We start from the raw sequence: 25,909 nt of genomic DNA, 5'->3' as shown, positions 1-25,909 counted from the left end.
CGCCTTCAAAGGTGCCCAATGAAAATTTTCTGTCTCGCCCAATCGACAAGGCTACCAATATCCAAGGCTTTACAGATATCGGTCACCTCATCTCCCACCATATACGCACTGATTGTCGTACAATAATTCATTTAGTTTAATTAGTATATGAATTTTACCTAAAACAAGTCCTAAAAGTAGATAAAGAAAACCTAGTTTAACAAATAAAACAAACATGATTGTATGTGGGTTATATGTGGTCATTTAATTATTGAAAAATGTATCCAATAACATATCTGTATGTGGCAAAAGTAAGTGAATCCTTGGGATTATCATATACTTTGAAGGTGAAATCAGAGTCTGGTGTTTTCAGTAAATAAGATGACAATCAGGTGTAAGTGAGAGACGCTGTTTTATTTAAAGAACAGGAAACCAACAAAGCCTGATCATACACATAACACAACTGTGGATGCTTATCGAAGAAAGGAGAAGTCTAACGACCTCAGAAAAGAGTTGCTGATGCACAAAAAAAGTTGGGAAAGACTATCTCTAAAGAGTTTGGACTCCACAGTTCAACAGTCAGACAGATTGTGTACAAATGGAGGAAATTCAAGACCGCTGTTACCCTACCCAGAAGTGGTCAACCATCAAAGATAACTAATCTAATAGTGCGAGAGGTTACAAAGGAACCCAGCGTAACGTATAAGCAACTGAAGACCTGTCTCACAATAGCGGACATTGATGTTCATGAGTCCACCATCAGAAGAACACTAACAATGGTGTGTATGGCAAGGTAGCAAGGCTAAAGTCACGTCTCTCCCCAAAATATACTGATGATCATAATGTAGGTAAACCAGAAGGATGTTTTGTGGACAGATAAAGCCAAAATAAATATTTTTGGCTTAAATGAGGAGGGTGTCAGACAGACACTCAGTAGTCAGAGTTGATCCCTGGTGTACCAACTGTTGCTTCTTTACCAGTCCACTCGATCCCTACAGTAGCAACTATCTGCTGCTGCTGCTCTAACTGCTCCCTTTCCCTGGATTCCCACTTAAAAGCAACACACAGTGGAATCTATTGATCTTCAGCTTTTCTACAATGTGGCCAATAGCTGGGTAGCTTGATATCATGGCAACATTAACCAGGATCAGCTAAAAAGAACAAAAGGATTATGGTACCTGATTATTATCAGCTCATAGAGGAATTAAAAAATATATAGTAATTCACCATCAATATTATAGGCATCAACCAGAAAATCTCCCACATATTTCAAAAATGTCACATACAAAAGTACATAAACATCTGAGTTTATCTTAACACAAAGAATTATAGGGACAAATAACACCATAACACAAGTCAGAAGAAAATATGCAGTACAAATGTGGTGCTTGTACTCAACTAGATTTTTAAGAAGGGATTACATCAGTGGGCATACACAACAAAACACTGCAATTAACAGCAGCGAATATAACATTCCAAGCAAACTGTACGGATATGTTCTGACAGACAACAGCTTGTATGCAGCAAGCAGCTGCTCAGATGTTCCTCTCTGGATCCCCCTTTGGAAAATTATAGTCATTTTGAACATATCCTTCTTTGTACCATTCAGTGTTTCCAATAACATGCCACAGAAGCATTGCACCAAGCTGCAATGAATGTTTCTCTTGTATGGCCCTGATTAGCACTTCCATACAGTTATGGAGACATGTCTGTACAGTAATCATACTGCCAACAATCACTGCTGGAACATAACACAATGAGGCCCATCGAGCAGAGAAATCACAGTAGGTTTTCAAAGTAACCAAGTACAGAGGATACAGAGGGACAGACCTCTCAGATATCATAAGTTACTTGGGGGCAGGGACTTAATTCCAACTGTGTAGTAAACATTCATATTTATCAATCTATAACTGAGCCCCCCATTTGTGTTTATGCCTTGTACAGCACAACATACATTTGTGGTGCTATATAAATACAGTATAATAACAGTCTGTAATATCTCAGTGGCACTGATGGCACTGTACAGACATTTCGTTATATTGCTCCTAAGAGCCCTCTCTACATGGCTAATGCTGCAGAGATCCTATAATCCTAATAGACACTGTTGTGACCATCAGAGGGGTTGGGATCCCCCTTCACTGTATGAGTTTATGATTGATTTCTACCTATAGGCATATGGATTAAAACAAGCAAGATCTTATGTCAGTTCAAATTAATGTAACTTGTATGTAGTGGAATGCATACATAAAATGTAATTTTTTTATTAAAGGGATTCTGTCATGATTTTTATGTTGTATTTCTAAATTACACTGTTTACATTGCAAACAATTCACTCTACCCTTTAACATATTATTCTTAAACCAATAAATGTATTTTTTTAGTTGTAATATTGGTGTGTAGGCAGCCATCTCATTGCATTGTGCCTCATTCTGAGCTTTCTGAAAGAAGCAGAGCTACATATTAGAGTCATTAGCCAGACTTGGATTTTACTATTAAGGGCTGTGGCAAACGGGGAGACTAGTTGCCCGCAACAAATCTCCCTTGTTGTGGGCGGCTAATCTCCCCGAAATACCATACCACCGGTGAGTATGTAAATCTCCGGTGGGATGGCATACGTGGCGCTGCGATTTCCCCAAAATCGTGGAAGTTTACTCTGAAGGCAACTTCTGCAATTTTGGGGAAATCGTGGCACCAATATGCCATCCCACCGGCATTTTACATACTCGACGGGCAGATGGTATTTTGGGGAGATTAGTCGCCCGTGACAAGGGAGATATGTCGCGGGCGACTAGTCTCCCCGTCTGCCACAGCCCTAAGTGCTCTTCTGATATTTACCATATTTAGCAATACAGTTGTCAGCAAGCTGATACATACATACCTTGCTACCTTCCCATTGTTATGCTGATTGGCTGCTGGGAGGGAGTTGATATCACTCCAACTTGCAGCTCAGCAGTAAAGTGTGACTGAAGTTTATCAGAGCACAAGTCACATGAATGTGGGCACCAGGGAAATGAAGAAGATGGCTAGTCCACTGTGAAATTTGAAAATTAAATATAAATAAAATCTTTTTGCGCTTTTAAAAAACGGATTCTGCTGAAGAAGCTCTATTAACTGATACATTTAAAAAAAAAAATGTTTTCCCATGACAATATTCCTCTGAAGTCTGGAGGGTTCAAACCCCTGGATTCTAAATTTACTGTCTGCTTTCAAAGCACTCTTGTATAAGAATGACTATAACTGCACCTACACAGACAACATTTAAAAAACTAAAGGTACAATAAATGGGGGGTGCCAAAATGTTAGGCAGCCCCAGTGTTTATAATAACTTATCTGACACCAGGGCCATTGACTATACCTTTATTTCGCCTTTAACACTTGCTACAGCCATCTTTACTTCTCTTGCATGTATTTCTGCCTCTGCCATGCTGAGAGGAACCAACTCATCTTCCTACAGGCCACTGAATTTGTTAGACTAGTTATGTTAATCTTCCAGTGCCTGAAATGCTTGAATACAGTTGAGAGAAAAGATCAATGAATGCTCTAAATTATATGAGATATTTTAGGCTACAACACTGTACTACCCAGGTTAAAGCACTGATCCTTTTCAAACCTGGTAAAAGAATTGTGTGAAAATCCCCTGTGTGTTCATAATTCCTATAGCAAGAGGGGAGATTGAGGGAATTTTGATAAACTTTAGACCTGAAAAAGCCCTAATACTTTTCCACAACTCAAGGACAGCTCTGTTAGAATACTGACAGGTATAATGTATGAAACAGTGGTTGTGTAGCAACATCTTAGAGCAATGGCCTGAGTCTTGGAGTTTTGTTAGCTGGGCAATTTATAGTCCCACTGGGCAGGAAACAAAATGCTTCAAATTGCTCTGCATTCCTTTGAATGGTGAGCTCCTGAACCTAAAGTTGCACTTGAAGGTCGGGCAACTGTCGCTTGAAAACACCAGTCAGATATTTTCAAGCAACAATTACCTGAGAGTTTTTATCTATCAGCTAGCTGCAGAGTCAATAAACACCTGGGCAACAAATTTCCCAGAACTGCTCCCTGTGCCACAGCCCTAAACAGTAGAACAATGGGCCTATCAAGTTAAAGGTGCTAAAAGTACAACAAATAAAATAAATTTGACATGTTTCATTAAAGAATTTATAGATAGAAGCACTTACACTTCAGATGTTAAAGCATATGCCATGTTTATTATAACCATGATGATCTCTATATAGTAATTAGATAATGTAGAAGGCAGCATGCTAAAGATCTTAGCCCTCCTTCAAAGACTGGTCTCCAATAGAGTAAATACACTTAGGGGCTTATTTATTATGCTGTGTAAAATAAAATTTGCAGAAAAAATGGTGTAAAAAGCGGTGTAAAATAAATGGAAAAGTTCCCTGCAGAAGAAAAATGTGTAAAAAAAACCATGCCAATTTTACCCCTTTCTTTTTTACACAGCAAAGCCTGCCATATGCCTGTGTACCATATTTTGTCGCTATTTTTTACACAGCATAATAAATCTGTCCCTTACAGCAGATTTAACCTACACCTGGTTATGAACCCTGAGGCTATCCGTCTGTTACTGATCTACAACTCTCAGCATCCTAGAGCAGCCACTTGATGTACCACACTTCTTCAACAGCTGGAAGAGCAAAGGAGCAGTTGCACATCTCTAATGCATAAATAGATGCGCAATGTGGTTATAGGTCAAGCAACACACTCAACTCAAATCTGCTGAAATTAAACTGCCATAGAGGATGTGAAAGAAGCACAACACAATATTCAATTACTGTGCAACACAGAATGTATTGATGGTCTTAGCAGAAAGGCATTTCACGTGTTTGACCTTGTCTTTGTCACTGAACATATGAATCGGTTGTGGAATAAAGAAGCTATTGTGTAGAGCACACATAAGTAGACATCACAGGCCTTTACTTTGGAGATTGTGTTGGAAATTACTTTCCGTCATTAATACATTACAAAAAAAAACCTCAGTGTTTCTTACTCAACTACTCTAAAGGTCCCCATACACGGGCCGACTATAGCTAATAGATAATCGGCCCGTGTATGGGGAGAGCAGAGGGGCCTGGCCGACCGATATCTGGCCTGAAATTGGCCAGATCTCGATCGGCCAGGTTAGAAAATCCGGTCGGATCGGGGACCGCATCGGCTCGTTGATGCGGTCCCCGATCCGACTGCCCCATTGCCGCCCACATAATCCGATTGTTTGGCCCCAGGGCCAAACGATCGGATTATTTTTTTTTCTTACCTAAATGCTCCCCGATATCGCCCACCCGTAGGTGGGGATATCGGGGGAAGATCCGCTCGCTTGGCGACATCGCCAAGCGAGCGGATCTGCTTGTGTATGGCCACCTTAACATGATAACCTACAATTCATATTTGCTGTGGGTTAAGGATTTGCATTCTGCTCATGTGTATCTATAAAAATAAGGGAATATCAAGACTTGAGAATAAAATACAGCATTTGCTTGTAACTGGTAAGGCACAGCTGTGCCCCAATCCTAATCATCATTTCTCATTAGAACGTCTAAAGCAGATGTGGTGGCAGACCAGACACTCTATGGGATTCTCTAGGTGTATTCACATTAAAGGGCTGAAACTATAAGGTTGTAGGAGGGGCAGCACTGGGAGGGCAAATTCTTCCTGGGGGTGGATGAAAGGAATAAACTACAGACACACAAAAAAACTGGGTGTCAAAACTCCCATACCACGACACCCTAACACTGCAAAACTGTGTTTTCTAGTTTGTAATTTTAAAAAAAAGAATGCTGAAAATTTCAATTCTCTATGTTACCATTGCAAGAGAGGAAGGAAACAATTTTGACTGCAGTGTATCTGATCATAATGTGGTGTACCTAGGTGCAAAAAAAACTGATTTAAGGGCCTGTTAAATGAACATAATGTACTGTACTACCCACCCACATTCCTAAAAATAATCCAATGTTAAATGGCATACTTTCTGCTTTCACAGATTAATGCCACATCACATTGCCTGGCTTCCTAGCCAATTCTCCAGTCTGTACACAGCCTATTAATAGATAGAACACATTAGTTCAAGTGTGTCTTCATTAAAAAGATTAGTGCAACCAGATCAAAAAAACTTTCTGGAGACTCTTTTCGTAATTAATGTCATTAGGAATACAGTTTATGATATTACTTGACAGCTGCTGGTCTTGTAGGGTTTTGAACAGGGCTAAGTAACAGATCATTCAAATCAACTAAAATAAACTGGATCAGGAAGATGGTGAACACTTAAAAGGCCCATCTGAAGGGCAAGAAAAGAAAGAAAAAAAAAAGAAATTCCTGGTTATGTAGGTGTAGGTTCTCTACAGCACTTTTGATGCACAGACTTAAAGTGGACCTGTCACCCAGATATAAAAAGCTGTATTATAAAAGTCCTTTTCAAATTAAACAAGAAACTCAAATTAATTTTTATAGTAACACATCCAAACCCATTATAAAGGCATTTAAAAATCCCAGCTGTCAGTCATATATTGCCTGCCCTGTCTCTATGCCTTAGGCATAGAGGCAGGGCAGACAAGTACTTTAACTTTCAATTCAGCTCTCACTTTCCCCCTCTCTCCTAACCATCTAATTGTGTAGCCAGTGCATGGGCCTGGGCATCTGGTCCCCCATTCTGGCACATACACAAGATTTTGGGGTGATACAAAGCTTGCCTTGATAACAGTGTCCACAAAATGGCCACTGCCTATTTGATGTGATTGTGTAATTCCAGGACTGAAGAAAACAAGTTTTACATTACTTATATAGTGTAAGTGAAGATTATTTTGCTTAACAGACACAATATAAAAGAATTTTGAATTATTTCTTAGGGTGACAGGTCCCCTGTAAGTTAAACACAATTAAGGGCTGTGGCACACGGGGGGGATTAATCTCCCCGAAATGCCATCCCACCGGTGAGAATGTAAATCGCCGGTGGGTTGGCATACACGGTGCCGCGAGGCAGTTGCCTTGACAGGGAACTTCCGCATTATCGGGGAAATCGCGGCGCCGCATATGCCATCCCACGCGGGCGACTAATCTCCCCGTGTGCCACAGCCCTAAATATCTTAGTACATCCTTAATGTAAACAATTTCTCCACTTGCTAAAATACATGGTAGTTTATCTACCAGCAAGTCATTTGTCCAAAACAGCGCAGTGATAGCAGCATAGAAACATGGAGGTGCTATCAGCTCAGGCAGCTGAATCCTTCAGGAAGACCCACTATCTTGTTACCAGTCCATTGTTCTGTTCTAAGGCTGCTGAGGGGGAAGGGAGATAAAGATATTTCTAGTAAAACTGCCTATTCAAAAGCTAGACAAAATGTCCAAGTAATAACTATGGAATATAGTTATAGCACAGAAGATTGGAATGTACAGATTATAAAAGGGGATGAGGGGGACAACAGTTTTAATGAGGATGAATTGACTGAGATCAAAGAGTAAGTATCTAATATAGTTGACATATACTGTAACTCTAACCCAGTGCTGTCCAACTGGCGGCCCGCGACCCCCCTCTGTGTGGCCCCCCACCTGTCTGGCTGCTTTGATGGCTTACCTTTGAGTAATCTTTAAATGGTATCAGTACTGAGATTAACTGGCCCCCTGCATGGTTCTCACCTCAGATTCAGGCTGTAATCCTCCTGTATTGTTTAAAAATGTAATCCCCTCTGTTTTTCACACCTTTTAATACCTGCATTGTTCCCCCCCTGCAGTGTTCACACCTCAGGCTCAGGCTGTAATCACCCCCATTGTTCACTTCTTCACACCTCAGACATAGGTACTGTAGGTACCTATGTAGGTACTGCCTGGACTATGCTGCCTGTGTGTATGGCACACACAGGGAGCATAGGGCAGGGAGGGTATGGTACACACAGGCAGGGTAGGGCAGGCAGAGTATGGCACACACAGGGAGCATAGGGTAGGCAGAGTATGGCACACACAGGCAGAATAGGGCAGGGAGGGTATGGTACACACAGGAAGTGTAGGGCAGGCAGAGTATGGCTAACACAGGGAGCATAGGGTAGGCAGAATATGGCACACACAGGCAGCATAGGGCAGGGAGAGTATGGTACACACAGGCAGGGTAGGGCTGGCAGAGCATGGCACATACAGCCAGCATAGGGCAGGCAGAGTATGGCACATACAGCCAGCATAGGGCAGGTAGAGTATGGCACACACAGGCAGCATAGGGCAGGGAGGGTATGGCACACACAGGAAGGGTAGGGCAGGCAGAGTATGGCACACACAGGCAGCATAGGGCAGGTAGAGTATGGCACACACAGTCAGGGTAGGGCAGGCAGAGTATGGCACACACAGGCAGGGTAGGGCAGGCAGAGTATGGCACACACAGGCAGAGTATGGCACACACAGGCAGGGTAGGGCAGGCAGAGTATGGGACACCCAGACAGCATAGGAAAGGCAGAGTGCTGCTTGTGTGTGCCATACTCTGCTTACCCTATGCTGCTTGTGGGAGGTGAACCTGGCAGGGGTTTGTGGGAGTTTGTTAGCAGTTGGAAATAGCCATTAAATGGTCCCTAAGGTGTGTAATTATGTACTGGGGGTTGCTCTGCTATCCACAGGGGAGGAGAAGGCATATGGAATTTAAGGGTATATCTTAATATGACATAATTCTTTCACATATGAATGATGGTTGATATCCCCACAGTAAGCACCAAGCATTTGGGATTTTGCTGTGCTACCACCATTGTGATAAAATAGGTGTGGTTTGAAGTGGGTGTGGTTTTAAAAAGGGGAGTGGTCAAAACTGGATTCCATTAGCGGCCCTCCACCATGTATGCTAGAGAAATTCTGGCCCTCGGTACCGCAGAAGTTGGACAGCACTGCTCTAACCCATATAACTCTACCTTTGTCAGCACTTGTGAAGCTTGAAAAAAATTATTTTACAAATCGTAACAATCTACAGAATCACCCAATCTATGGGAAATGATTTGGTTAACACCATAATACTCATTCAAGTGTGCAAACAAAAGTTGTAATAACTTCATTACTTGACTAGTGATGAGCGAATCTGTACCATTTAACTTCTCCAAAAAATGTGTGAATCTAATAAAATGTCACACGTCGAAAAAAAAAAATGACAAGTGCTACTTTTTCTTGATGTAGGCAACAGTTTTTTGAAGCAGCCTAAAAAGTAAAAGTTTTTTGTTTCGTAAAAAAATCCGCTAACGGTGAAACGCGGAAATTCGCCATGAATCCATGCATGGCAAATGATTTCGCCCATCGCTACTTATGACACTTATTATAATGGCAAGCAACAAGTGACTGATTCCTAAAAGAAAAACCATACTTTCATGTTGCCAGACATTTTCCATGGCCACAACACTTCACAAGTGGCAAATTCTAGAAATAATATGGCCCAGAAAAAGATATTTAAGACACCTTTTTTTTAAAGAATTTGTTTTTATATACCAACGAAATGCTATTGACTATAATGGATCTTTGAGTAAAACAGTTGAAACTAGGGATGCACTGAATCCTGGCTTTTTTTTAAGGATTTGGTTTCGGCCGAACCGAATCCAAATTAGCATATGCTAACTGGAATTCGGAAAGGGTTAAATGGGCAGTGAAATTTTTTTATTAACCCCTTCCAATCCTACTCAGCATATGCTAATTAGGATTCGATTGGGGATTTGGCCAAATCCTTCTGGGTGGGTTCGGGGGTTCAGCCGAACCCAAAAAAGTGGGTTTGGTGAATCCCTAGTTGAAACACTTCGGACAGTCACTGTAGTCACTTTGGACTGTACTGGATATTTCTTGGACATTTTATCTTACTTGTGAATAAAGCTTTTTACTAGAATGACCTGTATTAAGTTTTGAGCATCACATATAAGGTTAATGGAATGGTAGTAGACATTAAGGTTTTTTTCACCTTGTGATTTCGTGGTTACTACCACCCCATAAACATTGTGGTTTTTGCTCTAAATAAACACAGTTAACCAGCAATGCATCCTTCTTTTTGGTGTCCTTATTTTGTCTCCTTGAATTAAACTGCCTAACTATGTTAGGTACTACACTGTATATTGTGTTACTGAGAATACCCATGCTCAAACAATGTAGATAGAGTTTTTGAAATGTATTTTCTATTCACGTAGCTGAAGACTTTATTGGCCAATTATACACAATATAGGCTAAAGTGTGGCAGTATGTTGCCAGCAATAAAATCTCTATGCAGTTTCCTTAAAGGTTATATCTCATTTCTTCTGGCCATTATTGGCTATTGAACAGGGACCAATCAGCTGACATTGGCAATCTTACTAATGAATTCTCATTTCAGCAGCCAATCTTGAGAGGGATTTGCTGTAATCCAGCAATTAAGTTTTCAAATCCCGCCCACATTATAAACTCTTAAAATGTGGTCAGAGATCAGCTGTAACAGGCATTAATCACTAATACCAAGACCCTGAATATATATACTTTTCTTTCCAAACAAATCAAGGCATAGCATATGTTTGCTGTGTGGCCTGAACTCACCTTCCCTGCAGGTATACATTTTACAGATGTAGAATAAATGTAACAGTAATAAAATGTAATTTATGTTAATTGACAGTGGCAATAATTTCAGAACATTGCCTATTCCAGTATGTTCTTGTACTGCCTATTTAAGGGGAAATAAATAGAAGATCCACTTGCCTATTAACAATATTCTTTTCCCTGAGGCTGCATCCTATCATGTTGATGCCTGCCAAGCTTTTTGTACATACCCATAATGTGACACTAAGTATTCTTTCAAATACATTACCCCTCCTACACAATATTTATATGGAAATTAAAATCTATCAGTAAAACAGGTTCATGGAGTACATATCTACTTTTGTTTGCTTATATAACATTTTCCCTTTTAGAATAAGCTGTCAAATACTATATGATCCTAAACTTTTTTGCTTTAAGGAAACTAATGTCTGCATTTTTCAAAAATCTTCACCTGACACTGCCAACATCTTCCTTTGCAAGTGCTTTTTTCCTTCAAAAAAAGTCAAAAGCAGCTGCAGGCCAGTTGGTGCTGTCAAGTAATCATTTGTGTGAGTGTTCCTGAGCAATGCCTATATGAAAACATATGGAAGCAGCTGCAGCAAGGCAAGGGCATTCTTGCTGAAGTGGTTTTCCCTGAGAGTACCATGAAGGTTAACCAAAACATGTGCCACTGATCTTAAAGGTCTAGCAGCACAACATATATTGTGAACTAATGCTTCCCAGAGGCACCAGAAAAAATAATCAGAAAGAAAATTAACTAACCAATGGATCACTAGTAGTTACCTAGTTTGGAACCCTCTCCCCACCCCCCGCACTCCTGTCAGTGGCTATTCCCATTTTTTAAAAAAAATAATGTTCCCTCTAATTAAAATGTGCCATTTGTAATAAAAATTGTCATGCGAAAATAGTCCATTTTAAGGGGGAGGAGGCACATGCGCAGTGATATAATGAGGGATGTAGGGCTACGCCACACCCTATATGCTAATCTCAAGCCCGGGAACTTTCTATAGTCTCTGGGTGCCTGATGGGGCCGGGTGGGAAAGGGGCAGCAGGACAGCCTGAATGAAGGGGTTAGGAAGTTGATCAGGCAGGAAGTGAATGGATGGTTTTGAGTGTCGGACTGGGGTGCCGCCTCGGAGCCCCTCACCCATTTGGAAGCTCACACTGATCTCCCGCGCCACACATACTGCTTCCCTTCGCGCTTGCGCAGTTCCGTGCAGGGGAGCGGGCTTAGTCCGACCATGATGGTTCTTCACCTCAGCAATCCCTTAGCCTGGCAATAAAACAGCATTATGCAGCCCCAGCGCAGAGCCAAAGCTTATGGCGTACAGTTGTCTAAGAGGCAAACAGATTCAATAATACCCCTGGTTGCTTTCTTTATGCACTTATTATGCATACCACCCTTGTCTGTGCAATTCACCATAAATGTATCAATCAGCCCTGACATCCATTTTACTGCAATGCTGCTGCAAATAGATCTCGCTATTGGTTTCATTTAGTTATGTGTAAACTTTGTCATCCAGGGGCCTGGAAAGTAATATAATGGGCCCGAGCCCCCAGGAGGGGAGGCCCTACCAGCAAAGTAGTATGGGGATGTATAAACATAGCATTCAGGACTTGTACATACTAAAGTCTCCCTTGCTAAACTTTACTAGTAGCCTTATGTAGTCTTGTTAATAAAGGAAAGTAAGAAATACAGTCTAATGAATAGAGATTGGGCAGATGCTGCTCTCTTACACCTTCATAATTCTCGCCAAATCTAAGATCTAAATCTTGTGTTTTTACTGCAGTGTGCAACTGTATTGTACTAGCAGAAATAAATGTGCAAGTAAATGGCACAAATATTATCTAGCATTGTACTGAGCAGTAAATTATGTTTTTTTCGTTAGGCAAGTTGTGTGGAAGCAAGGCTACAGTATGTTTAGCTTCTGTGTGTCAAGCTAAGAACATCTTGCTCTCAATAGTCCTGCTGCAATGTTAAACAATGCACACTGCACCTCCTGAACCATGGTAATGGTACACCAGTTGAAATAATATATATGTATATTTATTTTTTTAACAATGAACAATTTTTGTACAAGTGCCAGAATTCATTACCTGTACACAGGCTGCATTTCTTGTGCTATTCCAATTATTGACATATGCATAAAGTTGTCAAACTCCTCAAACAGTTCCCTGACGTTGGTCTTAAACTTCAGATCCAGATCCAGCTGAATGATCCGATATATTTCTGCATGGCAAAGAAGTGTGGTTATTAAATGAAAGGCTGTTTTAGACATATATTTGCATTTAAATAAAATCTCACCAACCTAGAGGTAATGCTATGCAAAGATTAGAAAGAAGAACCCTATTTTAAAAATGCATAAACCTATTCAAAAGATAAATAAAATACACAGAAAATTTTTAGCAATTTTATAGTAATTTGTCTGAAAGAGTGCCAATCAGTTCGATATTAGAGGAAAGAACCACAGCGGGTCAACTTACCAATACTGACAATGAGTGATGTACCTGTAGTAATTATCAGGTGTATTGGCTACTGTACATCTAAATGCCCTGTGTGATAGTAACCTTACCTGAATATTCTACAAACAGTTTACAAGTTCTCTGTTAATTATAAATTGGTAAGTTAAGTGTGGTTTAAAACATATACTGTCTATAATACTGCAGAGGTAAAATTTTTCATTACAAACATATTACATAAATATAACAAAGGTATGTTATCCGTGAGTTAAAAAGATGGTTTAAGGGATACTGTATTGAAAAAAAGAATGGGGTTTTTAAAAACGCAAAGAGATTATTTATATCTGATTTGGAAATTTCACATGGGGCTATCCATATTCTTTATTTCCCAAGGTACCACAGCCACGTGACCTGTGTTCTAATAAACTTCAGTCACACTTTACTGCTGAGTGGCAAGCTGGAGTCTGTTTATCACCCCCCCTCCCAGCAGGCGATCAGCAGAACAATAGGAAGGTAGCAAGAGAGCAGCTCCCTGACACCTATATTGTTAAAAGTGGTAGCACTGGCTCTTTCTGAAAGCTCAGACTAAAGGTGGCCATACACGCACCGATAATGTTTCGTACGATATTCGGTGCGTGTATGGTATGTCGGCGAGTCGACCGATATCGCAGGAAGCTGCTGATATCGGCCGACTCACCGATCGGACGCCATAGAAGGCGCCTGACCAAAATCTCCCTTCAGCGCTGAATCGGCAGAAGGAGGTAGAAATCCTATTGTTTCTACCTCCTTACCTGCCGATTCAGCCCTGAATGGTGTGTGGCGGATCTGACGATGTTTCGTGCGACCAATGGTGGCACGAAAAATCGTCAGATCGCCACGTGTATGGCCAGCTTTAGGCACAATGCACTTGAGATGGCTGCCTACACACCAATATTACAACTAAAAAAATACATTTGTTGGTTCAAGAATACAATTTTAAATGGTAGAGTGAAGTATTTGCTATGTAACTGTAATAAAGAAATAAACAAAAGACCCTTTAACTTTTAGAATGTTAGAAAATGTCCTACTCCTAGAAACTTTTCAACTGGTCACCATTTATTTTTTTTAAAAAAATTGTTATTTTTTATTACATTCATATTTTATTATCCCATTCATATCATAGCCTGGTTTGCTAAGGTAAATAAGATCTTAAGGACCAAATAACTGGTGAAATTCCAAACTGGAGACCTGCTGGAAAAATACCCAAATAACTGAAAAAATAAAAAAATGAAGACTAATTGCAAATTGGCTTATCAATATCTACATTATAGTAAATGTTAATTTATAGGTGAACCACCTCTTTAAGCACCCAAGTCAACATCCAAATTACATCAGAACTAATTATCTTATAACAACAAAATGGGGACACAAAAAATAAGGTCAACAAATATGGCTGTTCATAAAAGCTATTTAGATTATGGACTAATCCATAGAGGCACTGAACACTATCAGTGGCCCAGCAAACAAAGCATCCCTTATTGCATTCTTGGCTGCTGTCTCAGCACAGCAAATGTCAAATCTATTGATTTGACACACAGAACAAAAATATGTCATAAAAAAGAAGAAGAACACATAAGGAACTACATGTTTTCTATGAAAGCAACAAGATAAATAAATAGATAATATGGTTTCAGAACACTAGGCCTGAGATCTGCAGTGACTTCAATAATGTGTATTTCAGTGGTTTCCTTGAAATAGCAGAAATTGAATTACAACATGTACAGCACAAACTTCTGAGCATAAAAGCAGGAAAGGCCCAATTACAGAACACTGCTTGGGAGAGGCCTTGTTCTATGATTGCCAAATACATTAAATGTCTTCTTATTAAACAAATGTAACTTCTCCTTCCATGACTCCTTTACCAATACAAGCCATTACTATTTTCCTGATGAATCAAGTCAGATCCCTCACATGGAAAACCAAAACCCCCTTTAACTAATCTGTTATGGCAACTCCAAATAACTGATTTAATTAGTTTTCTTAATTTCTATTGGATTGAAAAATGGAAATGAACAGAACTGAATGCAACTATTTTTAAAGATGTTGAAACCTTCTACACAAGCACTATATACACTGAATTTTTGTAAAATATCCTATACAAAGTTGAGTACAATGCATGTCATACCTTTTTGGATCCCAGCTTACTAGCTGCCGGTATATGATAACTGGTCAGTTATAACTTAAATTAGTCAAAAAAGTACATATAACTGTGTATAATATTGCAGTGTGCTTGAAAATGCTGCCTTTTTGGCCAGTATAAAAGTACAAAAATATAAGTCTTAATTTTATAGGGGCCCTGGCTAAGAGTTGGACCTTCAAGGACCTTCATTATGACAGCCAATGCTTTGTAGTTTGAAAACACTGACAGACCCAAATCCAGGCCTTCAGGGAACAAACACAAACTTCAGATCTATAACATCAATGTTTAATGTGTAAAAACCCACTTTACCAAAAAATAATTTATTTTCTCTTTGTAATAATAAACCAGTACCTTGTACTGTTTATTAAATGTTTACATCTTTTGTAGTAGACTCATGGTACGGTGATCCAAATTACAGAAAAATCCCTTATCCCAAAGTCCCATGCATTCCGTATAATAGATGCTTTGAATTGCTGTTTGGTAGCATCATGAGGTATGCTAGCCTACAGGAGACTCTGCTTGGAGTGAAATCATGTCTCTGTGCTTCCAAAAGTGTCCTCAAGTCAGAAATGTGAAATGGACACCTACTCTGAGGCCACTGGGAGCAACATCAAAGGGGGTGGTCAGCAACATGTTGTTCATGAGCCACTGGTTGGGGATCACTGCTTTACCTGTACTTAATGGACCTAACATATTGGATTTAAATAACTATAAAATGGGTACATTTCATAACTGAAACAGTACTGCAGAATTGTAGCATTATATCAATAAACAACAAAAATGCCTTTTTACTACCTGCAGAGCCTTAATGCCTGCATAGCATTTAAGGTAATGCCACATGTGGCTTTTTGTTGCCTAGGCACAGACGTACAGAGTTGATTTCAGCGCCAAGATGCTTACATCAGAGAAGGGAATGAATTGGCTATGCAACAGAGACATAAGGGATCTAGGAATGCTTGGGACCTATGATTTTTCTGGATAAGGAATCATTCCATTATGTGAAATTTCATGCATTAGAGTCACTTAAAACCTTTAAAGGAGAAGGAAAGGTAAAAACTAAGTTAGCTTTATCAGAAAGGTCTATGTAAATACAGCCATAAGCACAGAAACGCTGCACTGACTTCTCTGTCAAAAGATACAGGATTTCTTGTCTGTTTGTTTTCCTGTGCCAGAGACACACAGCTCTCTCCCCTCTACCTCAAGAATGCTAAGAACTCACTCCCCCCCTTAGCAATGTGGATCTGAGCCAATCAGCAGGAAGCTTCTCAAAGTCTTACAAACTGAGCATGTACATGGGTCTTGGTCTCAATGCATCAGTGAGGCATTATGTGAACTTTTTTTTTTACAGAGCTCAGCGTTTTTATTTCCTGAGACTTCTGATCATCTGCATGGGAGAAATATGGGGAGACTTAAGGGCACTATTGAGACAACTGAAGGTATGCCTGCAGCTTGAGATTAACTCTTTACTAGCCTTTCCTTCTCCTTTAAATGTTAAAAAGGGTTGTTTGGCTATAAACATGTTCTGTTATTATAGGTACCATCAAGTACATGGTACATGATACACAGGACAAAAAATTGGTTTGCATAGCTCTCTAGCTAAAGTTAACCCATAACTAGCCTTTCAACTTTTGTTCACCTTCAAGTTAACTTTTAGTATGTTATAGAATCATTAGTTCTTAGCAACTTTTCAACTGGTCTTCATTTTTTTTTTAAACAGTGTTTGAATTATTTGCTGTCATTTTATAACTCAAGCTTTTAAACTGAGGCCACTGACCCCAGCAGCCAAAATATATTGCTCTTGGGGGCTACACTTCTTTTTTTTTTTTTACTGCCATTTTTTATGACCTACCTCCTATCCTATTCTAGTCTCTCATTCAAATGAGTGCCTGTTTGCTAAGTTAATTTGGATTGTTCAAAAAACACAAAAAATGAAGACCAACTGCAAATTGTGTCAGAATATCATTCTCTACATCATACTAAAAGTTAATTCAAAGATGAAAAACACCTTTACAGGAGAACGCAAGTCAAAGATTAAAAAGCATACTGCCCAATAGTCCTTCTGTTGTTTCATAAAAAAGCTACACTTTTGGCTCACCTAATCAAATATTTACTCAGTTACACTTACTTCACATTTTCTATCTGTTTTTTTGAACGGGCAGCCATCTTTAAAAAGGTATTCTCCCTTCCTTTCCCTCCTCGTTTCATACTGCGCATGCGTTTCTTTCCTTCCCCCTAACCCAAGGCGCACGTCCTTATAAAAGAAAAAATTAATTTATTAAAACTCCATAATTTTATTTTTTTTTTTTAATTTTCAAATTTGACTAAATTAGCTTTCCTGAATGTCTGATATTTACTAAAAAAAAAAATCACTTTGCTCTGAGAAAAATTGTAAAAAAAAAAAAAAAAAACTTGACTTTTTCTAATTGTCGCTGTGAAAATCCCAACTTTACAAAACAAAATCTTTAGAAAACTTTGAAGCGAAATCTCTAAAGAAACTGAGTTTTTTCTCTGCGACTTGTGTTTAAAATTAAATATCGATGGTTAGTAAATGAGCCTCAGAGTATGCAACCAGAAAAAGGTGCTATGAGATACCAGATATTACTGTGTGTGGAAAGTCAGTTGGGAACAACTGAGAAACATTGAGGATCTCATGCTCAAAGATAAAATTGTGTTCAGTATTATCAACCTTCCCCCAAAACAAAATCTTGTTGCTGATCCTGAATAAAAGAGATAAGATATGGGGGCATGTGCAACTGAACAGCAGATGCAAGCTCTTTCATAGAGCAAAGAAAAAACAAAGGCAGGAACGCATAAAGCAAAGCATGCAGAAAACACCTGACATGGGGGCTCATAGCTGCAAACAGTGTAGAAAAGGGGACAAACCAAAGCAGTGTTAAACTTATGGAGCAACATGTGGGGGAAAGAAGTATTTTAAATCCCTCTTTTGAAAATTAACAAAGAGAAGTCAAAGGAAACAGACTCTGTTTACTGGCGTCTTGAAGATGGCAAATTATTGCACACAGAACCAGAAACTGGATGATCCCTGGGTGTAATGATATTACCACTGGAGGAATTACAGTTACATTTAGGTTAGATACTGGAGCAGAAGGTAATGTATTACCAGGTGCACTGTTAATGCACCGACTATCTCTGTTTTTGTTTCATATGGGGGTCTTCATTTTATATCGGGGCCATACAAATTTGAAAGTGATGGCAAATCACCAAAAAGTAACCCCCTAACTGTTCATCACAAATAAAAATATTTTTTTTTAGGAAGGAATGTATGTATGCACATATTTACATCTCATTCAGAGAATCACCCGCAACTTAAAAAGACTTAATGTTAAAATACCCTAAAGTCTGAATGACTTAATTGCTTACCAAGAAAACATAATTTATGTGGACTCTGCAGTGCCACCTGTCATACATGGTTGTAGAAAAATTCCATTTACCACCATGGTATGCTTTCAAAGTTGTGAGCCCTGTGACTGTATCTACACCCAGGGTAAATGGGCTCGTAATCGCTAAAAACAAGGGCAACTAAATGCTCCGAAATGCCTTTCCACCAGCAACACTTGCTGTTGCCAGTGGAAAGGCCTATGTATCGCTATGGCTTTATGTTTTTTGGTGCTTTTTCCAGCAATTCTGAGAATTTTTATAAAACTGTTATCTCTAGAATGCAAACAATATTAATAAGTTATTGGCTGGGTTAAATCTCTCAAAATATTACCACGCTATTAAGTGGAAAAAAAGCAATACAAGTGTCCATTTAATAGAAAGCATACTTGATAAGCCATCTTTGCACTTGATAAAAAAAATCCTTTAAGTATCTTTGGTTACTATAGGTAAAATAACCATAGGCTGGTAAGATAACTGTAGGCTGGTAAAATAACCATAGGCTGTACACTAAAATACCTTATGGGTCATTTGCATTTCCAACCCTATCAGCCCCAGCACACTGCAAAAAGAAAATGCTCATCACAGGGTAAAGAAAAAAACATTTACTTTGTCGGATAGTCCAGTATGTCAAGTACATCACAAGCTTACCACAATTTTTTTCTTCTTAATCTTCCACAAGGTGTTGTGATGCCGACTCATTATCAGTTTATCTCTGTCAAAAGCTATTGGGAGATCATCAGCTGTGAGGTTAACGTGACTGTTCTAAGGCAGAATGACGCAGAGAGAAGGACTTGGTGAGCCCATTAAGCCCTCTCAATATTCTACAAGAAGTGTCCGCTATATCCATTCAGTTGTCAACAAGCTGTAATTCTTTCTCTTACCCCCTCTTGATAACAAAAAGTAACCGTCTTTACTAGGGAACTAGGGTACATTTCACCATGTAGGCAGCAGCCTACTCCAAGAGCCAAGTCTGATACAGAATTCCAATTTTTTATTTCCTAATGACAAATATTCAAGGTAAGCCCACTGTTTAACTGTTTTAGCTTGTATCTTTTAGTTGTTTGGATGAATAAAAGTAACTGAGGCGGAGCTTTTGTCAGGCTGCTCTTTACCAAATTTAGGGCTTGTCCTACTCTGGCCCTGTTGCCACACAATGCCCTTTTTTTTTTTTTTTTTTGAAGCATTCTCAAAGTACTCAATGATGCAATCTTGACATATATGTAGTGTGCCAAGGAAACACCTTTCTTATCTTGTGGAGGTGGCATATTTTATATATTGCCGAGATTTTGTTATCATCAGGTGTGACACCATGTGAAGTTATGATGTGGCCCATGTACTTCTTTCACAAAATATTATTACAACGATTATCAAAAAAAGAGAGAAATCAATCTATTTATGAATAAAACATCAAGTGTGTATGTTATAACCCCTTCACTATTAGAGGAAATGTTTTAACCTTGTTGGCTGTATAAAATACACAATATAACTGATGTAAGGCAGGTAATGTTTTAGAACAGGGCTGTCCAACTGGCGGCCCCCCTTTGTGTGGCCCCCCACCTTTCTGGCTGCTGTGACTGCTTATCTTTGTGTAAACTTTATATGGCATTAGTAATTAGATTAACTGGTCCCCTGCATGGTTCACATCTCAAATTCATTCAGGCTGTAATCACCTGTATTGTTTAAACATGTAATCCCCTGTACTTTTCACACCTTTTAATCCCTGCATTGTTCACACCTCAGGCTCAGAATGTAAGCACCCACATTGTTCACCTGTTTCTACCTCACACAGACTGTAGGAACAGTGCCAGCATTGTGTCACTGTATGCTGCCTGTGTGTGCCACACTCTGCCTGCCCTATGCTGCCTGTGTGTGCCATACTCTGCCTGCCCTATGCTGCTTGTGTGTGCCATACTCTGCCTTCCCTCAGCTGCCTGTGTGTGCGCCTTACCCCGCCTGCCCTATGTTGCCTGTGAGATGTGAACCTGGCAGGGGTTTGTCCTGGAAGTTTGTTAGCATTTGGAAATAGTCATTATATGGTCCCTAAGGTGTGTAATTATGTGCTGGGGGTTGCTGTGCTATCCACATGGGAGGAGGGGGCATATGGATTTAAGGGTGTATCTTAATATGACATAATTGTCAGGTGCAGCCACAAGAGGGTGGCTGGCAGGTAGGAGCCTATATGCTGTGTAATACGGATACAGTGGGTATGGGTACTTCGCTTGTTGATAAAATGGAACCATGTGGTATGTTGAAAAATGATTTATTATAAGAAATGATAATAGAATTAGCAATAACACATACAAAAGTCCTTACAACGGGCCAGTATGTATGTATATGTATGTATAACTTTATTTATAAAGCGCCACAAGGATACGCAGCGCTGTACAATCTTACAAAATACAAAATTACACACATGGAGGACAAGTGATATAATAAATAAATAAAATATATATATATATATATATATATATATATATATATATATATATATATATAAATGCATAGGGAATAAGTGCCATGTGGTATGAGACACAGTAGGAAGGAGGTCCCTGCCCCGTGGAGCTTGGTCAGAGGCAGGCAGCAAACAATACAAGGCCGTATAGCAGGCAGAGGGTCTGGACTGGCAGTAAGCAAGGAGGGTCCGAAATAACAGGGAGTGGTCAGGGGCAGGCTGAAGACAGGGAGAAGTCAAATAAACAGGCAGAGGTCGAAACCAGGAGATCCAACAGTGGTCAGGAACAGGAGCAGAGGAACAGGGTATGGCGAACGGAACCGGGCAGGAATTTGGGCAGGAACCAGGCAGGTACGGGCACTGGATCAAGGAAAAAGGCTTAATGATCAAGCAACCAGGGGTTGCTTTTAATGGGCTTATAAAGCCCGTTAATTGTCAGATTGCAATCACCTGGGCTTACTGAGGGAGGAGGAGGTGAGCATGAACAAAGAAGTGAAGACGGGTTAACAATATGTTTAGGTTCAGATGCCCAAGGTCTCCAGTGGCTTTGCGAGGTAATGCAGAACCTGCCTAACATACAGCCCAGAGTTCGAGCACAGGCAAGTCCTGACACATAATATAATTCTTTCACATTTAAATGAAGGGTGATATCCCTACACCAACCATTTGGATTTTTGCTGTGCTACCACCATTAATGTGGGTATGGCCTTAAAGGAGAAGGAAAGGGTTAATAAAGCGACCCCCTAACTGGAAAGGCCTCGTGTCCCTGTAGCTGATCGCTACCTTTTTTTACCTGGAAAGCCTGCACTTCTTGATTTTCTAAATCGCCGTTGTTGTTTTATTGCAGCCGCCATGTTGGATATCCAACATGGTGCCACGTAAGGAAATGCATAGGGAATAAGTGCCATGTGGTATGAGACACAGTAGGAAGGAGGTCCCTGCCCTGTGGAGCTTGGTCAGAGGCAGGCAGCAAACAATACAAGGCCGTATAGCAGGCAGAGGGTCTGGACTGGCAGTAAGCAAGGAGGGTCCGAAATAACAGGGAGTGGTCAGGGGCAGGCTGAAGACAGGGAGAAGTCAAATAAACAGGCAGAGGTCGAAACCAGGAGATCCAACAGTGGTCAGGAACAGGAGCAGAGGAACAGGGTATGGCGAACGGACCAAGCAGGAATTCGGGCAGGAACTAGGCAGGTACAGGCACTGGATCAAGGAAAAAGGCTTAATGATCAAGCAACCAGGGGTTGCTTTTAATGGGCTTATAAAGCCCGTTAATTGTCAGATTGCAATCACCTGGGCTTACTGAGGGAGGAGGAGGTGAGCATGAACAAAGAAGTGAAGACGGGTTAACAATATGTTTAGGTTCAGATGCCCAAGGTCTCCAGTGGCTCAGCAAGGTAATGCAGAACCTGCCTAACATACAGCCCAGAGTTCGAGCACAGGCAAGTCCTGACACATAATATAATTCTTTCACATTTAAATGAAGGGTGATATCCCTACACCAACCATTTGGATTTTTGCTGTGCTACCACCATTAATGTGGGTATGGTCTTAAAGGAGAAGGAAAGGGTTAATAAAGCGACCCCCTAACTGGAAAGGCCTTGTGTCCCTGTAGCGGGGGACCCTGTAGGTCACTACCTTTTTTTACCTGGAAAGCCTGCACTTCTTGATTTTCTAAATCGCCGTAGTTGTTTTATTGCAGCCGCCATGTTGGATATCCAACATGGTGCCACGTAAGGAAACGCGCATGCGCAAACCTTCTCCCTGCCCCTAGACGCAAGCGCGACCTACTCTGCCCCAGCCGCTCCTACTTGTTAGATGGAAAGCGCGCTCACAGGGTATGTTCAATGCGCATGCGCTTACTCGTTAGCTGGTCGTAGTGTCTGTGCAGGAGCAATACATTCTGGGAGTCTTCTTTACACAGCTCAGCATTTTTTCTTCCTGAGCTATTGAGACAACTGAAGGTATGCCTGCATCTTGAGATTAACTCTTTACTAGCCTTTCCTTCTCCTTTAAAAGCTATTGTGATAACATGGGTTTGGTTTAAAGTGGGTTTGGTTTAAAGTGGGTTTGGTTTAAAAAAGGGGAGTGGTCAAAACAAACTTCCATTATTGTCCCTCCACCATGTAGGCCAGAAAAATTCCAGCCCTCGGTACCACAGAAGTTGGACAGCACTGCTTTAGGAGATTAAGGCTCTAAAATGAGTTAATGAAGCTTTGTTACCATCCATATTCCTGTATAGCTGTGTCTGATCTGAAGAGATCCTTTGTAAGTGCACGTGCGTGCCAAGAGATGACAGATCTGGAGCACCACATAATCAATGGCACATAGGAAAGCATATTACAGAAGTAATTGGGTCTGACATTATCCCCCCCTAGGTAGAACTGGTCACGTTGTGCTGAAATCAATATCGAGCATGGGAATTCAGTATACAAAGACAGCAGGAACTGTATGTGCTATAAAGGACCTGACATGCCACTTGTTGTAGGTACCATTTAAGCTTTATGATAGCATATCTATTCAACAAGCCAGGACTGGAAAATATAAGCTTTCAAATTCCAATTGTGCTTTGAATTTACATTTTAGTTGGGAAGAATGTCAGACTCTAGAGAGGTGTTGTCAGCTTAAAGGTTGTCAAGGACAGCTCTCAGCATCCTCACCAGTGGCTGGCTGAGCAGAGTTCTGGAGTACACAAAAGCAGATGGGTCACTTTACATCAGCACTAGGGAATACTAATCCGTATTGAAGTGTAGCACAACTGAAAGTAGCTATATTCTGAAAGAATTTAGAATTACAATCCCGCATGTATAACAATTCTTCCATGCCTTTACAAAGATTATAGGGGGAATTCACAAACGTGGAGATAGCCCTTTTTTGGAGTAAAAGTGGTGGAAAAACTAGTGGAAAACCCTTTCTCCAGATTCACAAACAGAAATCTGCCTGAATTCCGCCACTTTTACGTTTTTGGTGAAATGAGTTTACAGACACTTTTGTGAATTTGTCGTTTAAACAACATTTATACGTTGTTTTAACGTCATTTTTTCCCGACATTTTCAAAATGAAGTAAAGCTCAGTGTCAGACCAATTCTGAGCTTTTCTGTTTTGTTTTGTTTCACCCAGTCTCCATCACACCTCTGGTAGGGGGCCCCATTGGGGGATCAGTAACATTTTAATGGGGATTAGCAGACTCATTGTTAGGGGACAAGTTTCTGTCTAACCCTAGAACAATAGGTGCAAAAAGCCTCATTAACATGATTGATATCTTATATGTAACAAGTTTTTACCTCACATTTGCATTGTTATGCTAGTTTTAGCTTAATGAATGACACAATAACATTTTCAAGTTAATATATTGTATACATTTTTATTTAAAGGAAAAGTAAAGCCTCTCAGGCAAATTTTTTGTTTTAGCAGCAGTGCCACTTGTCCCAATGTATCTGTGCCCCTATAGCATGTCCAGAACTACAGAGCTGCTTAGCATTGGTCCCCACCTTTAACTGTGCCCCTTTTGTTCCCAGCCGCCATCTTGGGGATCAGCAAACAGCACATACTCACTGGCACCCAAACTGGGATATTGGGGTACAGGGTTGGACTGGCCCAACAGGGCACTGGACAAAAACCCGGTGGGTCCTAGTCCTTTTCACCGGGCATGTTGGGGTAGGGGCCGGACTGCTGACCAGTAATGAGTTTCTTATCTAGATAAGAAAGTATTTAGACCCTTAAATCTTGTTACAGAAGTGGAATTACACAGAATATAGAAAACATTTGAAAGCCCAGCTAGTCCTGAAAAAATGATGTATAGTTTCTCTGGGCAAACTAAAATTACCCCTCAGGAAATGCCCCTAAATGAAAATGAAATGACAAATGCCATATGAAATGAAAAAACTTGCTGATAAAATCCTTATCCCAGGGCTCATGTAGCTGTGGGACAGGGTATGAGGGCGCACGACAGATTTACTAAGAGCTAAAGGCAAATTCATAAACAAAAAATGTTGGTAAAATGACAAAATCTGAAAACTGTCTGTTTAAAAGACAAATTCACAAAAGTGGAGATAGAGGTTTCTGAATTAGGTAGAGAATCCAACAAATCAATCTCCACTTTTATTTTGTCTCAATATCACCACTTTTGTGAATTCCCCCCTATGGGGGGAATTCACAAAAGTGGAGGTAGCCCTTTTTTGGAGTAAAAGTGGTGGAAAAACTGGTGGAAAACACTTTCACCAGATTCACAAACAGAAATCCGCCTAAATTCCGACTCAACCGCCACTTTTCCGTTTTTGGTGAAAGAAAGACAGTTTACAGACACTTTTGTGAATTTGTCGTTTAAACAACATTTATACTACGTTTTAACGACATTTTTTCCCGACATTTTCAAAATGGAGTAAAGCTCAGTGTAACTCTGTCAGACCAATTCTAAGCTCTTCTGTTTTGTTTTGTTTCCCCCAGTCTCCATTTCACACCTAAGGTTAACATATTAATGGGGATTAGCAGCCTATTGTTAGGGGACAAGTTTCTGTCTAACCCTAGAACAATAGGAGCAAAAAGCTTCATTAACATTTTATAAACACTGATTAAAAAAAGTTTAATTTATATATAAAAAGTTTTTACCTCACATTTGCATTGTTATGCTAGTTTTAGCTTAATCAATGCGGCAATAATAACATTTTGAGTGAATATATTGTAAACATTTTTATTAAAAGGAAAAGTAAAGCCTCCCAGGCAAATTTTTAGTTTTAGCAGCAGTGCCCCCTCTTTAATCACTTTACTGACATTTGCCCCAACTTATTTGTGCCCCCATAGCATGTCTAGAACTACAGAGCTGCTTGACAGCATTGCCCCCACCTGTTCCCAGCATTAGAAAGCCCAGATTGTCCTGAAAAAATGATGTATAGTTTCCCTGGGCAAACTAAAATTACCCCTCAGGAAAT

At 40.1% G+C, this 25,909-nt stretch overlaps 1 protein-coding gene across 1 annotated transcript in view; it reads right to left on the bottom strand.

The window, feature by feature from the left end:
- Positions 1-25,909, bottom strand: part of xxylt1 (xyloside xylosyltransferase 1) — an 85,159-nt gene that overhangs the window by 18,066 nt on the left and 41,184 nt on the right. Inside the window, exon 3 of the mRNA XM_002937833.5 lies at positions 12,592-12,724. Within this exon, the coding sequence (XP_002937879.1) occupies positions 12,592-12,724 (133 nt within the window). The remainder of the gene's footprint in view (positions 1-12,591; positions 12,725-25,909) is intronic.

Source organism: Xenopus tropicalis, chromosome 5, assembly GCF_000004195.4.
Source record: "Xenopus tropicalis strain Nigerian chromosome 5, UCB_Xtro_10.0, whole genome shotgun sequence".
Classification (NCBI taxonomy): domain Eukaryota; kingdom Metazoa; phylum Chordata; class Amphibia; order Anura; family Pipidae; genus Xenopus; species Xenopus tropicalis.
The sequence above is the reverse complement of the archived record's forward strand: the minus strand, read 5'-3'. Positions and strand labels throughout refer to the sequence as shown.